The sequence below is a fragment of the Taeniopygia guttata genome, chromosome 15, assembly GCF_048771995.1.
Source record: "Taeniopygia guttata chromosome 15, bTaeGut7.mat, whole genome shotgun sequence".
Lineage (NCBI taxonomy): Eukaryota > Metazoa > Chordata > Aves > Passeriformes > Estrildidae > Taeniopygia > Taeniopygia guttata.
In genome coordinates, this window is record NC_133040.1 from 10,346,718 (window position 1) to 10,363,460 (window position 16,743).

General features: G+C 54.9%; 2 protein-coding genes across 5 annotated transcripts in view; one reads left to right on the forward strand and one right to left on the reverse strand.

Moving 5' to 3' along the window:
* Positions 1–11,844, reverse strand: ACAD10 (acyl-CoA dehydrogenase family member 10). 4 transcript variants are annotated; one of them, XM_072936062.1, is made up of 15 exons: positions 11,706–11,844; positions 10,564–10,780; positions 9,723–9,871; positions 8,993–9,187; positions 7,683–7,841; positions 6,780–6,939; positions 6,328–6,469; positions 5,987–6,055; positions 5,109–5,290; positions 4,451–4,601; positions 3,816–3,961; positions 3,145–3,318; positions 2,390–2,717; positions 975–1,039; positions 1–308 (listed from the first exon to the last, which is right to left on the reverse strand). In XM_072936062.1, the coding sequence occupies exons 2-14, from the start codon at positions 10,709–10,711 to the stop codon at positions 1,006–1,008; spliced, it is 2,037 nt and encodes a 678-aa protein (XP_072792163.1). In that variant the 5' UTR covers positions 10,712–10,780; positions 11,706–11,844; the 3' UTR covers positions 1–308; positions 975–1,005. The 4 variants fall into 4 exon arrangements, with proteins under 4 accessions (XP_072792163.1, XP_032607238.3, XP_072792165.1 ...); XM_032751347.3 differs by having other exon boundaries at positions 1–311; XM_072936064.1 differs by lacking the exon at positions 1–308 and adding an exon at positions 329–451.
* BRAP (BRCA1 associated protein) overlaps positions 11,831–16,743 on the forward strand; it is a 13,847-nt gene continuing 8,934 nt past the window's right edge. Inside the window, exons 1-6 of the mRNA XM_002196199.7 lie at positions 11,831–11,966; positions 12,104–12,262; positions 12,707–12,908; positions 13,683–13,872; positions 15,231–15,344; positions 15,782–15,930. Of these exons, the coding sequence (XP_002196235.2) occupies positions 11,885–11,966; positions 12,104–12,262; positions 12,707–12,908; positions 13,683–13,872; positions 15,231–15,344; positions 15,782–15,930 (896 nt within the window). The 5' untranslated portion in view covers positions 11,831–11,884. The remainder of the gene's footprint in view (positions 11,967–12,103; positions 12,263–12,706; positions 12,909–13,682; positions 13,873–15,230; positions 15,345–15,781; positions 15,931–16,743) is intronic.

Below are 16,743 nucleotides of genomic sequence, written 5' to 3' on the forward strand. Positions count from 1 at the left end.
AACCGTACCCATTATTTTAATAATTAATACAACATATAAATTGCTCATGCACATAAAGTTACCATGGTTGTTCCCACAGTTCTCCCCTGGCTCTGTAAGGCACTGAAAGCTCCCATTGATCCAGTCTGCATCCTCCATGGTCCCCAAAGAGACCCCACCACACTCACGGGACCATGGAGTGCTCCCAGTTTCTCCCAGCTCCACAGGGCAGGCGCTGCCTCAGCTCTCAGATCCAGAGACCTCGAGGACTGGATTCAGTTCCTGCCACCACCGAGGATTCTTCCAGCATCTGCAAGTTGCTGGAGGTTCTGCTGAAGGACAAGAGTCATGCTGGTCCATTCTCTGTATTCCCAAAACCAAGCCATGCACCCCCAGCCAGGTCACTCCCATCCAGCTCTCCCTGCTGCAGTTCTGACTGCTGCAGCCTCATGATCCAAGGATGGACTTGGCCCTGTATTGAGCGGGGCAAAAGCACTGAGCACAGACAACACCAAACACCAGTGGAATTGAGAAGCTCACAGGCTGCCCTTAGCACGGCCTCTCCTGTGCCAGAGCGGCTGCTTTGGGTCCCCATCTGAGGCTTCCCAGTGCTGCAGCTCCTGGCTGAGCTCTGGTTTGGAGAGTCCTGTCCTGTGAAGCCCTGGGGACCCTCAGCCCGACGTGGAGCTCAGGTCCAAGGGAAGTGCTGGGCTGGGATCTGTGTTGTGGAGATGTTTTGCTCTGGGGCCCTGTGGGAGAGTGGGAGCAGAGCCCACGTGGGCACACAGAGGGCTGCAGGACCCGGGCAGGACAGCAGCAATGTCCCAGAGCCTTCCAAGCGCCCTGGGGACCCAGTGCTGGGGAAACACCCTCACTGGGGATCCACAGCAGACAGGACAAATCACCCCTCATGCTCACAGGCCCCAGACTGCAGTGGGGATCCCAGTGTTGCTCTTTTTGGGTCAGGAAGGCTCGAGCCTAAGGAATCTGCTCACCTTGGTGCCCTGATCCATGGCCTGTGCAGCATCAGCGCCGCTGCCTTGGTCCTGGCCCCCTGTGCCTGTGAAGAGGATGAGACCCATGAGAGGTCTGGTGCCCCTGTGCTGCCCCTCTGACAGCCAGCCATGGCTCTGGAGGAGAAGCTGAGCTTCCCTCTGCTCCTCTGGAGAGGATCTCCCCGAGAGCTGTGGGGACAAGCAACCCGTGGGATCAGTGTGTGGAGTCTGCTGGCTCCTGGTGCGGGATGAGGCAGGGTCAGCTGAGATCCTGCCCTGCTCAGCAGGAATGCCTCAGCCAAGGGCACCTGGCTGCCAGGCTCCCAGGGATCAGCCTCCCCTGGCAGTGCCAGCTGGCATGGGGCAGCCTTGCCCTTGCCCAGCTCTGGAGCACTGTGGCACTTCCAGGCTGGGAATATTTGGCTGTGTAACAGTCCTCTGCATTATCCTGCTGTTGCAGGCAGCAAAACTCCTCCCCTGGCTTTCACAACAGACTTCACAGCAAAGGCTGACAGTGCAGGGATGATGCCAAGGGAAAGAGCAGTGGCATGGATGTGGAGGTGACAGGGATGAGGGGGCTCTGTGGTGCCACACACATCTCCACAGGCCCAAGGCATGGAACAGAGGGAGTGTGGCAATCCTGATGTTTGGAGACTTGGCAAAGATGAGTGTTTCGAGGAAGGGCAAGGAGATCTGCTCATCTCAGCACCTCCAAATTCCCCACAGCTGCTGCTTCCCTGCCCTTTCCACCTTCTCAGTGGATCAGCTGCCAAGTGCCCTGACTTGCTGGTGGTTTTTGCCAGAGCACAAAGAAACACTTTGGAAGGGCACCTGGATATTTTTTTGGCAGCTAAAAGGAGGTTAAGTAACCCACTAGAATTTGATAATGTCACTAGAATAATTAAGAATATAATCTCCTTGGTAGCAGCCCAAGGGTGGGGCTGTTTGCTTCCATTCACACTGTGAATGGAAGCTGGGGAGGTGCAAGAAGCTCCCTGCTCCACCCGAGGGAACTCCCAAGGGAGCACCAGAGGGACACAGGGAAGAGAATTAACTCAGCCTCTCCCAGAGTGAGACAGGAGTGAGGCTTCCCTGGAAAGGGAAAGGTAAGGAACAACCATTTCTTCCTGGACTGGCAAGTGTTGAAAAGCCCAAGCCCGGACAGCAGGACCTTGGGCAAGCGAACACAGCTGGGCTGGTGTTAATCTGCTCCTCTTGGAAGGGAGTGCCAGCTTCCAAAATCACTGTTTCCCGGGATATGGACTCTGTTACAGCCATATGAACCCAGCTCTTTTCCTCCAGGCCACTGGGCTCCAGGAATGCCAAATGTCTGACATGATCAGGAGAGCCAGGACACTTGGAGGCCACAATCCCCACCCTGGGGCAGCAAAGCAGCTTCAGCACAGATGTCTCACCTGCAGCTGTGGCAGAGGACGTGGAGTTGGAAAGCCCCACTGGATGCCCGTATCTTGCAGCAAAGCCCCTGGGCCATCCCCACCAGGCTGCTGGGGGGAGTGACCAGGGGGGCTCTGGGCACAGGGGCTGCCCCAGGCCGTGCCCAGGTGCTGTACCTCCTGCCCAGGAGCGGCCCCTGCCCGGCCCAGGTGCTGGAATGTCGCACCAGCAGCTTTGTGGGGCGGAGGTTCTCAAACACACGGAATCCTTCTTTAATGGCAAAATCCCAAGCCAGATCAGCCACAAACTCTGTGTCCTTGGGGCTGCTGTCACCTGGAGCTGGCCTCCCTGGGGACAAGAGAACAGGACACTTGTTTGGAAAAGTCTGTGTTACGTAGTCACATCCCAAACAGCATCACCTGCCCTCCTCTGGGCCAGCCCAGGAGGACTTGGGGAAACTCCTCTCTAGGGGATGTGAAAATAACATCAGATTTAATTCTGATAAAGGCTCCAAGGCCACACCTGCTGTGTGCAGAGCACCAAGAGCTCTCACCACCTCCCCGTGAGTTCCTTGGCAAAGGCTGGTGCTGAGCTGGAAGGTCTGAGAGCTCCATCTGTAGGACACAGCTCTGGGCTCCCAACTTTGGCCTCTGCTCAGTTCTCCCAGGAAAGGAAAGACCCCAGAGCACAAGCAGCAGGCAGGAAAGGCCTGTGGCTGGAGCAGGGAGGCAGCTCTGTGCCCCTGGGTGTGCCCTGGTCAGGTTGGGCTCCTCACCTGCCAGGGAGCCACGGTGACGTCCCTGCAGCATCACAGCCAGGCGGAAAAAGGCAAAGGCCAGGTAGAAATTCCAGTTCTCCGGGCGCTCCACTCCCATGTGGCCACAGTACATCTGGGAATACTCCTCTGCCGTGGGAATCCCCAGGTGACCCAAGTCACACTTCCTCAAGCCTGGAAGATGGGAAGAGGTAGCAGGGAGTCAGCTGCCAGAGCAGCTCAGAGCTCCCATGGGATGGTGAGAGCCTTGTGGCACAGCCAGGCCCTTCCATGGAGACACCTGCACCCTCCAGGACCTGCAGTGCTGGCTCCATATGGAACGCTGGGGTTTGTGCCCCAAAATGCACATGGGGCAGTTCTCCTGATTAGGGTGAAACTGTGACTGACAGAGATCCTTCCTAAATGATGGAACCTCTCTGTTTGACCCTGTATTTTTCTTTTTAACAAGTGTATAACTCAGTGCACAAACCAGTCCTGATCTGCTTCACAACTTTCCCACCCAAAAGAGTTGCCCAGCTTCGCAGCTGGAGTGAGAGGGAAAACAATGCAAACCCAGAGCCCTTTCCAGCTGCACTGAGCCCCACTGCCAGCTGAGCTGCTTGGGCAGGAGCTGATCTGTTCTGAACTCTGGTTCCTCTTTGTGTGCCAAAGGTGACTGTGCCCCTCTGTACCTCTGCGAGCACCAAAGTGGGCTGGCAGGAAGAAGCTCATACAGTTATTCGCCAAATCACACATGGGATCTCCTAGAGTGGCAAACTTCCAGCCCAGCACAGCAAGGACTTCTGGCCTGTCTGGATGAAAGACCAGGTGGTCCATCCTGTATCAGAGGGAAAAAGAGATCAGAAAAGTCTCCAGAAGAGAGAAAAATCCCAGTGCTCATCAGCAGTAGGTGCTTTCAGTGCTCTTCACTCTCTTCAAAAATTGCTGAGTCCTTTGGAAGGCAGCACAAAGTGAAACATTAATTTCTGCAAGCAGAGGATGGAGGTTACTCGATATTGAACTCTCTGGTTAATAATGCACTAAACTGCGCTTTGGAGAATGAAACCAAGTTAGTCAGAGCCTCAGATTAGGGCTGATTCCTGAGTATTGCATGAAGAGCTGGTGATCCTCCAGTGTTAGATCAGCATTTGCAGCTGCTGGATGAAGAAACTCACTCTCATTCCCTGGGGATGCTGACCCTGACCCAAAACCCAGCTTTTGGGCTCTCTGAAGCTGCTGCCCCAGCCCAATCAGCACCTTTTGGAGTTTGGGGGTCATTTTACACTCAGTCCTTGTTTCCTGCCTGCGATGTGCTCCAGGGCAGTACCTGAAATCACCGTGCACCAATGTTGTCTTCTGGGATTCAGGAAAATGCAGAGGCAGCCACTGGATGAGCCTCTCCATCGCTGGGATCACATGAGTTTCCACAGCTCGATACTGCTTTGTCCAGGTCTCAACCTGCTGCTGGATGTAATTTCCTGGAACAGAGGAACACAGGCTCCCAGGGAAAGGCACAAAGAGACTTCAAAAGGGACACAGAAAAAGTCAAACAGCCAAGCAGAACCCTGATTTAAGCTCCAAGAATTTAATTGCAATTTCCAGGGGTCTCATATATTCTTAACTGGGCACTGGATTTAATATTCAGGTGGAAAGAATCCAATCCTGGACAAAAATTTCTCCACGAGCTCCAGGAAGCTGAGCTATCTCTGCAGAGGGACTGGAGGGGATGCTGGGGAGGTTTGGTCAGAGATGGCAGCAAAGAGTGGGCGGAGATGGCACCGAACATGGCAGGAAGCTCTGGGAGGTAGGAGAACTTTGGGAACTCATGGGAAACCTGGATTGGAAGAGCTCTTCACATCCTCCCACCACACCTGGGGATTCAGACTCTGGACTGCTCATCTTCACTTTCCCCCCTGCCACCAGTTTGGTCCATCCCTTGAAATGCTGACACCCAGGAGAAGGAAGGATCCAGAGGCTCCTCTCACCGTGCTCCCCGAGCTCCTGCAGCTTGGCTGCTCCGAGGTCCAGGCTGTGGATCCTGGCCAGGACGTGTGCCATGGCCCCGTACCAGGCCCCGCGCCGGCGCGGCGGCATCGCGGGCAGGGACGCGGCGCGGTGGATGTGGCCAGCACAGTGCTCCAGCAGGTAGAAAGGAGTGCCAAGGATGCTGGGGAAGCAAACTGGGATGTGTAGGGCTGAAGTCAATCCTGCTCCTGCACCCCAAATCTCACCTGCACCTTGAACGTGCCCCCCAGGCCTCACCTGTGGGCAGGTGAAGAGCAGCCCCAGCAGCACTTGGGCGCTCAGTGCAGCCCAGCTCAGGCTGCCTGTGGCCCATGGCTGTGCCGTGCTCAGCCCTGAACCCTCCAGCCCCCTGCAGCTGAGCTTGGAGCCAGCTCAGCAGCAGCTGCTCCCTGCAGTGGGTGTGAGCTGGGCTGTGGGGCTGCTCACAAACACCAGGAGCAGCGGGCACACACTGCAGCCAGCAGAGATCTGAGCAGGCTGCTGGCCTGAGGGCTGTCCTCTCACAGATTTGCTGCTGTCACTGAGGTCTGGCAGCTAGAAAAATCCTTTCTTTATTGCAAACCTGAGCACTCTGAGTCAGCAGGAAGCCCTACAATATTGCTTTATAAGTGCTTTTCAAAGAGAGCTTTTGGATTAATTGCTAAAATGGGACATACCTAAACCAAACCAAATAAAAGTGATTCTGTTCTTTGAACTTTTAGAGGCTCCTCCAGCCCCACACTGCACAAATGTTCATTAGATCAGAGCACTTTGTGAGCTCTGGTTCCTTCTCTCTTCATCTTTGTGGAATCTCTGTGCAGTTGTCAAGCACAGAGTGAAAGTTGAAGGACAGGATTACCTTCTGTCCTCACAGAGAGCAAGCACAGGGGGCACAGGAACACCAGCCTCAGCCAGAGCCTTCAGGACCCTGCCAGGGAGGGAGAGACATGCAAGGAATCAGTCCTGGAACTGCTGTGCAGACACCGTATCACTGTGCTCAGCTTTAAATACACTAAAATAATGTGCCTGAGGGGAGGTGAAAGGAGCACACCCACATCTTCCCATGGCCCAGAGCCCCCAGACCTATCCCACATTCTGGAAAACAAGAGGAGGTCATAAATGATCCTCCCCACGTGTCCTGCTCCTCTGGTGCTGAGGCAGCTCCTCTGGCACAGCAAACTGCAGCAGGACCCCCCTCACCTGTATTCCCTTGGGACAAAAGGGCCTGAGGGGTCTGAGGGAGGCTCCTCCTCCTTCTTCAGCACCAGCAAACGACCTCCAAACTTCACCAAATAGCTCCGGGTGGACTCTCCGTGGTCAAACTGCCGTAACTCCAGCGGGGCTGGGAGTTGGGAGCAGAGGGTCAGCACTTCTCCAGGTTTTCCATCCCCTTCCTGCACCTGGGGTTGAGATCTCACTCTGTGTCCCAGACCCCTGGGGAACATGGCAGTAGCTCACAGATGCCTCACAGGACAGGAATATTCCTGGCATCTCTTTGGCCACTTGTGCTCAAACTGGAATGGCTGTGCTGTTTGCTTGGAAATTACGAGCCTTTCCTTAATATTATTTTTCAGTCCCTATGTCATAGGAAAAAACCAATAGCTCCAGAATATCCAGGTTTTCTGATGGAAGAGCCAAACCCACTGCAATACCTGTTGGGTGGGCACCAAGAACATCTCCAAGGTACTTTTGCAGACGATCCTTTGGGATTTCCATGCCTGGTCTCACTGAACGAGTATAGGGAACAAACCCTTTCAAAGGAAATCCCAGATGGGTTTCCAGCTCTTTGAGTGCTGCTTCTGGATCATCAACCTGAAACCAGGAGGGAGAGAGTAGCACTGGGTGACAGCTAGAAGACAAAATTTCCTGGCAAAGAGAGAGCCCTGCATGGTTGGGATGCATTAATCTGTGAGTCCATCAGCACTGATCCGCTGACACACAGGAATTCGTGGGTCATTCCCTGCCAACACAGAGCTTCCCACCTTTACTCTGCCCTGGAGAGACCTGTGATGGTGGCACAGGCACTGTGAGCTTGGGCTGGGATAAGAGCTGGAATTCCCTGCGTGCACTCCAGGGGAGTGGAGGTCACTCTTGCCACCAGTCCCACTCTTGCCCTTTTCCCAGTGGTCCCCAAAGTAAAACCCCTGTGCTCACTGACCCCAAAGGCTGGGGATAACCTGTCAGTCCCCAGCTGACTCATCCATGAGGCCTCAGAGTTTCTGGGAATTCATTAACTGGGGCTCATTTTCTGCTGTGGTTGTCTCAACTATATGGATGGGGCTGTTTCTCCAATAGGGAACAGAGGAACAGGAATGAGGAGAGACTTCCTTGAGCTTACACAGGGTTTGGAGCCATGAATGAAACAGCCCAGAGCAGATTTTGCCAGTGATCCCTGCTTTAACCCCACCACATCCTGCAGGGACAAGCACAGGCTGGAACAAAAGGCTTGGCAAGAGTCAGCCACAGCCACTTGGAAATCCTGAGCTGCTCAAACCAAAAAGCTTCTGGACCCAAAATCCATCCCCAAATCCCACCCTGGCTGTGTCACTTTGTACCTTCACTGTTTTCATGCCAATCTGGGCTGCTGCCTTCAGGTTCTGGCTGCTGCTGTCCAGCAGGATGGATTCCTGGGGCTGGACACCCAGGCGCTCCAAGCACAGCTTGTAGATCCCAGGATTTGGCCTGGGCATCCCTTCCTGATGTGATTCAACCATCTACAGCAACAACAGATGGAATATGCATGAGCCTGCTGTGACCACAAACATCTGGGCAGTGCTGGAAATGAAGATGGGTGGGTAGGAAAGAGACTGTCTAATTAACATGAGAAATAAAGGATGTGGAGCTGGGTAGGCAGTGGTTCCAGGACTGTGTGGGTGCCAAATGCTTTGGCCATGGCTCCTCAGCTCAAATCAGCCAAACAGGATGAGCCAGTCCTTGGATGGAAGATATCCAACAAGATGTCCCAATGTGGGAAACCAAACTGGTCCCAGACCAGTTGTTAAGTGCTGTCCAAGGAAGCTTTGGATGGCAGCACCTTCCAAAGGCTCTGGAAAAGCAGCATCTTGACCACTGCACCCACCAGCCACCCCAAAGCCACCTCCGCAGCAGCTGTGTTGACCATAACCGTCCACCTAAAATCTGGATCAAAAAAGCATTGACTCAGTGTCTGAACTCTCCCACTGCCCTCACAACCATGAACAATCCAAGCAGCCATTCCCCTGCTCTGGTAACACTCCAGGAACTGCAATGAATCCATTGGATGGATATAAAGCCAACACTAATGGAAACCCACATTCAATTATTTTTTCCCCACTAATTGCTGTGCAGGGCTGTTGCTCCTGCTCCAGGAGCAGCACACACTGGAGAGGCCGTGGGTATTGGAGCCTTGAGGTTCATGTGTCATCTAATCTGCTAATCTGTGCCATCTCTGCAAAGGTGAAGTGTGCTGGGAAAGGAGACTCTGCTGAGAGAGGAGCATCTGCTCCTCATCTCACACAGGTCAGATGTAAGGTCAGCTTACTCTTTTAAAGCTTATTTTTGTTTGTTTGTTTGTTTGTTTAAAGCAGGCAGGGCACTGAATAATAACATTTATTTCTAGCCTGGTGTTCCAGCTTCCAAGTCCTCTGTCTCCATCGCTGCCTGTGCCAGTTACACAGAGACTCGTGGTTGTGTGGGCACTTTGCAGTGGATTCGCAAATGTCACTCAGCCCCTCTCCAAGTGCCTACAAGGAATTGTGTCAGGAAATGTTTTCCCAGGCTGATGTCAACCAAAGCGTGCTGCTGCTCATCTGCTACCTGCACCTAAAGAATTTCAGTTGCTGCTTTCACAGGTGGAGGATCCCGTTTGGGATCCATCCAGACTTACCACATCGAAGTGCTGCTGGTCCAGGGGCAGGAGCCCCTCTCCATCCCCCAGGCACAAGCTGTGGCTCAGCAGAGCTGTCTTAAGCCCTTCAGCCCGGATACACTGAGCGGCTTCTGCCATTATGGGGAGCTGTTTTATCATCTCCTTTCGGATTAAATCCCAGAGAAAGGAGTGCACTGGAACACGGACATTTGCCTGAGAAACAGAGAAACCCCAAGAGTGATTATGGGCCAGAAATGGGGTGAAAATAAGCGTGATTGGGTAGGTAGGCCTGATCATCTTATCTTGCTGTCCTGCTTCCTCTGGCAGCAGAAGGCAGGCAGGGAATCTCTCAGCTATATTGCTTTGCCCAAATAAACAAATGTTCTCACATTCCTAATTCTACAGCAGAGATAAAGGCTGATTTTGGGAAAGAGAAATCGCTGGCACTGTGCCTGCCATGGGATCAAGGCAGCTGACAGCTCAGCAGGTGGGAAAGGAATCTGCATTTTAGACTGAGATGTTTAAAAAACACTTTATTCCGGTAGGAAATTAAGACAAATTAATCTGCCTGCCCTGCCCATGCACCAGGATAATGGTGAAAATCTGCTCTGCTCCAACAGCTGTGCTTCCTAGATGGACAATCCAGACCCTTGAACCACAGAATTTATTTTTAAAGCTCCTCTTTCCCCACTGGACCTGTTTCCATGCAGTCAGGAAGCACAAGGAGAGCAGGGGGGAGTTGGCTTACAATCTCAAAGCACTGCTGTCCCAGCTCCTGCAGGAACTCCACAGCTGTCAGCTCTCCCCTGGAATACTGGAGAGAGAGGCTGTTCTCCCCTCCAGACAGCGCAGCTCGCTGGATGGTGCCGGCTGGAATGCAGCTCCGGGCCTCCCAGTCTGCATGGAGAACAGCAGGGAAGCCAGGAAGGAGCATCAGCAGACGGGGAAATCAGATGGGAGTCCCTCCAAGGCTGATACAGGGCCCAGCACTGTGAGAATGATGTGGCGATTGACACAGCACAGAGGGAAGAGTTTGGGCATTCCAGGAACTGCAGCACCTCATCCCTGTTTTCATTGCGGAGAATTCCTAATGCTACTGGAGCACTGCACCAGCCTTGGGTGGTATCAGGTGGTGGCACTACAGAACAATTTTGTTACCAGGGGTTTCAGGGTGGTCACTGTTACCTCTGTGACTTTTGAAGGCACAACAGGTCCCACCACCACAAGTTCTTGGGTGTCTCACCAGAGCCAGCTGAAAGACGCACCCGAAATTTATCTTCCCTCCATGCACAGGAAGAAGAGGAGGTCTGGTGACCAGGGACCAGATCAGGAGAAGGGCTGGGGCTGTGCCAGGGCTCAGTTAGGTTGAAATATCAGGGAAAGGTTCTTCCCCCAGGGGGTTCTGGCACTGCCCAGAATCCCCAGGGAATGAGAGGGCCCTGAGGCTGCCAGAGCTCTGGGTGAATTTGGACACTGCTCTCAGGGACAGGGTAAGGATTGCAGGGCCAGGAATGGATGATGATCCTTGTGGGTCCCCCCCAGCTCAGGCCATTCTGTGATTGTGTGGGATCAGGAATGGGAATACACACCTGTGGCTGTCCTGTGAGGGGCTGGGAGCAGCACCCCGCTCTCCTCAAAGACCACGGCTTTGTAAGAGAACCCTCTGCACTGCTGCAGGAGCCGCCGCCTCCCAGCACGCAGAAGGTTCTGGGCACGGGCAGCGCTCCTCAGGTACATGCTGGAGCCAGGCAGGGGCCACGGAAACTCACACCTCAACCGGGGAGAGGCTGGAGCACAACTGTAGAACTACAGGGGAAACGGTTATTTATGCACCCAGAATAATATAATTGCTAATGTTGGAGGAAACCTCCATCAAATCCAACCTCCCCACGTCCACCAAACCCTTGGGCTCAGGGCCACCTCTGCTGGAGCTCTGAAGACTTCCAGCGGTGGTGGCTCCACCCTGGGCAGCCACTCCAGTGTTCTAAATGGGGTTTTATACATGCACCCCTTCAAGCGCTGGGACAGTGGGATTGCTCATCACTAACACACACTAATTACTAATCATAGTCAGTGGTTGCAGCTCTTCTCCCAGGGAACAAGGGACACAACCAGGTGAAACGGCCTTGAGGCGTGCCAGGGGAGGTTCAGGTTGGACATCAGGAGGAATTCCTTCCTGGAAAGGGTGGTCAGGGATTGGAACAGCCCAGGGAGGTTTGGCATCCCCATCCCTGGAGGTGCCCAAGGAAGGCCTGGGTGTGGCACCGGGTGCTCTGTGTTGGTGACAAGCTGGGGATGGGTCAGGGGCTGGACTCCATCATCCTGGGGTCTCTCCCCTCAGGGACCCCTCACGCCTCCCGGGTCGATGATCCCAGGGCTCTCCCCTCAGGGATCCAGGGGGGTTTCTCCCCTCAGGACGATGATCCCGGGGTTTTCTCCCCTCAGGACAGTGATCCCGGGGTCTCTCCCCTCAGGACGGTGATCCCGGGGTCTCTCCCCTCAGGGATCCAGGGGGGTTTCTCCCCTCAGGACGATGATCCCAGGGTTTCTCCCCTCAGGACCGATGATCCCGGGGGTTTATCCCCTCAGGACGGTGATCCCGGGGTTTCTCCCCTCAGGACCGATGATTCCGGGGTTTCTCCCCTCAGGACGATGATCCCGGGGGTTTATCCCCTCAGGACGGTGATCCCGGGGTCTCTCCCCTCAGGCTCCCGCTCTCGCGAGAACGTACCTCGAACTCTCGCGAGAAGCAGCGGCCGCCCCTCGCAGCCCCCCGCGCGCTGCCGCCGCGGCCGCCGCCGCCCGTACGTCACGGAGCGGTGACGTCACGGGGTCAGAGGGGAAAGGTGCGGGAGGCGGAAGCGGCGCCGCTCCCGGTCCCGTCCCGGTCCCGGCGGCCCCGCGGAGCCCATGAGCGTGTCCCTGGTCGTGATCCGGCTGGAGCTGGCCGGGACCTCCCCGCTGCCCGCGGGCTTCGCCTACAGCGCGGCCGGTGGGTTCCCCCCGCCGGGGGCACGGGCGGGGCGCGGGGCAGCGCGGCCGGGCCCGCCCCGCACCGCGCAGCTGCCGGCCCGGTGCCGCCGGTGCCGCGGCTCCGCGCACGTCCCAACGCCTGCTTTGTCCCCGCAGCTCCGGACATGGCAGCGGAGAGCAGCGGCGCGGCCCCCGCCGCCGTGCCCGCCTGCCTGCAGGGGAAGGGCCCGGGGGAACGGGCGGCCATCCTGCACCAGCACCTGGGCCGCAGGGAGATGACCGACGTGATCATCGAGACCATCCAGCCGCGGGCAGGTACCGGCCAAGGGCAGCGGGGGCGGCCCCGTGGTGGAGGAGAGTGTCCCGGTGCTGTCACCGGGCAGGCAGGCGGGGGGCCCGGGTGATGAGGGGTTTGTGGGGCCGGGAAACACGCTGGGAAGTTCAGGGATGTGCGGGGAATGTGGGGGCACAGCTGGGCACTCACTCCCGTGGGCACTGACCGCTGACCTCATCTCGATCCGCGGCTTCCTCCCAAGGAGCAGCCCCGAGCTCTGGGACAGGACCCAGGGAACGGCTGAGGCTGTGTCGGGGGGTTGAGGTTGGAGATCAGGGAAAGGTTCTGGGCACGGCCCTGAGGCTGCCGGAGCTCTGGGAGAGTTTGGACAAAGCTCCAGGCTGGGATTGTTGGGGTGTCTGAGCACTGGGTGATCCCGGTGCTCCCTTCCCCTCAGTAAAGGAGAAATTTTGCCTTTGTGAAAGATGAAACACAAGCTGCCACGGAGGGAAGAAAATCCTCAGAGGCTGCATCAGCTGAGGACAAAACTAAACAGGAGGATCAAAGCAAGGAGTGTGAGGCTGCTCCAGACTCGCCTTCCAAGCAGCTCCCAGACCAGATTTCCTTCTTCAGCGGGAACCCCTCGGTCGAAATCGTTCATGGAATTATGCACCTGTACAAAACAAAGTAAGAATTCCTGACTCATGCCAGCTCAGGTGGGAATGGGAGGGTGAGTTGACCACCCTGGGGCTGTGGCTCCTGAGTTTGGACAAACAGGAAGGGTGACTCCTTCCTGGGAATGCAGAGAGTGACTGGTGTTAATGGTGGAGCTTGGGGCTGTGGGTGACACCTGTGACAGCTGTGGGTGACACTGGAGGTGTTGAGGGCTTGTGAGAGTGTAAGACAAACACAGATTCAAAATAAAAGACATTTGAAAACCGCTTTCCAAGGGATCCCACAATTACACAGTGATCTCTGGGGCCTTACTCTGGGAGCTGTGTGAGGCAGGAGGTCTCATGCTTTATTCCAGGGATTCCAATTCCACACCACTCCCCTATAATTGTGTGAGATCTCCCATTCCAGGTCTTCCTGAAAGACAGGAGACCAGGAGCCACCAAATGGACATTGGGAATAGTAACAAACATTGTTCAGTTGTTCTAGGAATAGTGCTGAACATCTGGGGCTTGCCAACTTCAGCTGTTTTTATAGAAAAACAGGTGTCAAACTATTCCAGGCAAATCCCACTGTTCTTGGAGCTGCCCAGGCTCATCCTTGGCTAAAGGATGTCTGTTTGTGGTCACTCACCACAGCCCCTTCCTCCTCCTCACCGATGACAAAAGAGGGTTGAAGTTTGACAGCAGAGTTGCTGTGACTGTGTGTCCAGCTGTGCATCCAGCTGTGTGTCCAGCTGTGCCCTGCCCCAGGAGGTGAGGCACAGCTGTGTCCCTGCTGTGTCCCCAGCAAGATGACGTCCCTGAAGGAGGACGTGCGGCGCAGTGCCATGCTCTGCATCCTCACTGTCCCCGCCACCATGACCAGCCACGACCTCATGAAGTTTGTGGCCTCCTTCTACGAAGTGATTGAGCACATGAAGATCATCAGAGACTCCACCCCAAACCAGTACATGGTGCTCATCAAGTTCAGCTCCCAGGTAAGGTGCTTCCAGCATTGCTTGGCTGCAGGAATGTCACACCAAGTCACTGATCTGGAGGCTTGGGTGGCTTCACTTGGGCAGCCCTGAGCCAGGCTTGCACTCACCCGTGGAGAAACAGCCCTGTCCTCCTTCCCAGAGAGTTCCTGGGGCTGCTGAGATAGTCCCACACCTGGAAGCAGTGGATGCCATGTTCTGGCTGTCCTGTTCTTCTGGCAGGATATTTATCAAACATTAGTCCAGAGTTCTCCATCTATCAGCTTGTTCAGTCTTGTGCTGTGCTGAACAGAAAAGACACAGCCAGGGGAGCTCCCTTTGTTTTAAGAAAGACTTTTCCTGCTTTTCTGAGGAGCTGGATGGTCTCACAGCCACTGCCAGTGTGAAAAGGACAGAGCCCCCCAATCTGAGAGCCTGGGGGTGAATTGGTACCCAGATAACAGAGTTGGCTCTTCAGCCCCTTGGACTGGACTTTAAATTCCCCCTCAGGTTCCTGTGTGGACCCTTTCACTTGGACATTCTCTTCTCCCAGCTGCACATGATTTATTTTGGGGTTCAGGGAGAGGTTTCCCCCAGCTGTGAATTCTGCCTGAGAGATTTCCCCAAGCCCTTTGTGCAGATGGAGGATTTGTGTGAGTTTTGTGCTAATTGCAGTAGTTACAGAGATGGTTTTACATCTCTTGTTCCATTAAATTACTCAGGCAAATATTTAGGCTAACCAGCCTTGCAGCAAATCCCTAAACTTTTGCTCAGTTCACCCTGAAATTCCTGTTTCCCAGGCAATTCCCTGAAGCTCTGTTGACCCCTAATGGCTGTGCCTGCAGGTAGCAAAACAAATCTCCAGATTCTTTATGCTCCTGCCTGGAATCACCAGGAGAGTGAGAATGTGGCATTCAGCTGATTGTGGTTGTGGAGAAAGGGTTTGGGGAACTCCTGAGGGAGAAGAGATGATGGATTTGGCAGGGTTTGGGTCAGTTCTGCCTCTTGCCCTGGAAAGTGCCTGGACTGTGAGTGGTGAATGGATTCTGTCCCATAGTCAAACTGACACCAACCTGCAACGTGGCCCCTTTACATTTTTGCAGAGACCAAATTTGCTTTGCAAATGCCCTGAAATTGCCAGCAAAGGGTAAAACAGGTGCTGAAGGGGAATCCCCAATGCCTGCTGAATGCTCCAATGTCAGTCTCACTGCCCTGAACTTCACACCAAACCCAACACCAAAATGCAGTGCCTGGAGCTGGCTGAACCCCCCTCTGGTGTTCCAGGGGAAAAGGGAGGATATGGGAGGTTTCTCCTCCTTTCCTTTGGGTGGGTGAGCTGGGATTTTTCTCTTTGTAACCAGTTTCCCCTGCTCTGTGCCCAGGCTGATGCAGACAGTTTCTACATGGCCTGCAATGGCCGGCAGTTCAACTCCATCGAGGAGGATGTTTGCCAGCTCGTCTATGTGGAAAGGGCTGAAGTCTTCAAGTCAGAAGATGTAAGTTGGATTTGGTTTTTTCCCCCTGCACTTCAGAAGGTTTTAATAGGATTTTTTAAAGAATAAACAGCAAAAATGCCTTAATACATCATCCCCACCTCCATCTCCCATTCCGGTGGTCCTTGGAAGAGTTCGTGTGGCGACTCCATGGACGTTTTGCCTCAGCTGTGACCTAAACCTGCCTTGGGTTATAATTTAGGGAATCCACAGAGCACAGTGGGGCTGGTTGCAGGTGCAGCCCCTCCACTGAGCCCTGGCTGTGGCCCTTTGAATGTTTAGGAACACTTATCTATGCAATAAGTTCCCAACTACCGTGTGGGCTCACAGCGTTCCTGTGTCATGGTTTTGAACCCTGGTGCCAGCAGTGGTGGGAAGTTGGAGTTAATTGCTGGTGCTGGGAAAGTGCTGAGCAGTTTCTCTGTGCTTGGTGCTTGCAGGGGGCCAGCCTGCCTGTGATGGACCTGACAGAGCTGCCCAAGTGCACCGTGTGCCTGGAGAGGATGGATGAGTCTGTGAATGGGATCCTCACCACGCTGTGCAACCACAGCTTCCACAGCCAGTGCCTGCAGCGCTGGGAGGACACCACGTGAGAGCCTGGGCTTTATTTCCACCTCTGAGGCCCTGCTTGCAGTGCTGGGGGTTGTGCTGACAAAGCTCTGCTGTCACTGTGGAGGCAGGAATTACTGCAAGTCCTAATGCTCAGTTTTTCCCATTAAGGGGCTCCCAGAGAAAAATCTCCCCGCCAAAAGTAATTGAACAATGATTCCCAGGGGCCTCGCTGCTGAGGTAGGGAGGGAGTTGTAGAGGAATGCTGATGGTTTCAAAATACTCCAGGAGAAAAGTGCTGGGCTAAACAGGCCTGGCTGCACACACAGCCCTGCTCCACTCAGCCTTGGCAGCTCGGCCAGGCCCTTCCTTGGCATTGCAGATGGATCTGCTCCTGCCTGGAGCCCTGCAGCCTCCTCTCCTACCTGCATGCTGGGAGGGGAGGAGGAGGAGGTGAGGAAGAGCAGGTGTGCAGGGGCACACTGGGAAGGAGAAGGCAGGGGAAGAAGGGATGCTGACAGCATGGCTCAGCAGATCAGGCAGGGGAGGCTCCTGTTGTTCCAGGTGAGCAATGGGAAGTCGTGTCCCTGGCACAGGGAGACCCTCCATGGCACTGGGCAGGCTGGGCTTTGGACCTGTGTCTCTCCCTAAAGCAGTCCTTGCTGCCACTGACCCTTTCCTCTTGGTGCTCCCAGCTTCCCAAATCCCCGTGGAGTGGGATTTTGGTGTACCTGGAGCCCCCAAGTGCTGCTGTCAGCTGGGTGTGTTTGCTGGACACTTTGCTGGTTTGCTGCACCTCAGGCAGGCACAGACACCGCAGCAGGAGGCTGCAGATCCTCCCTGCTATCCCAGT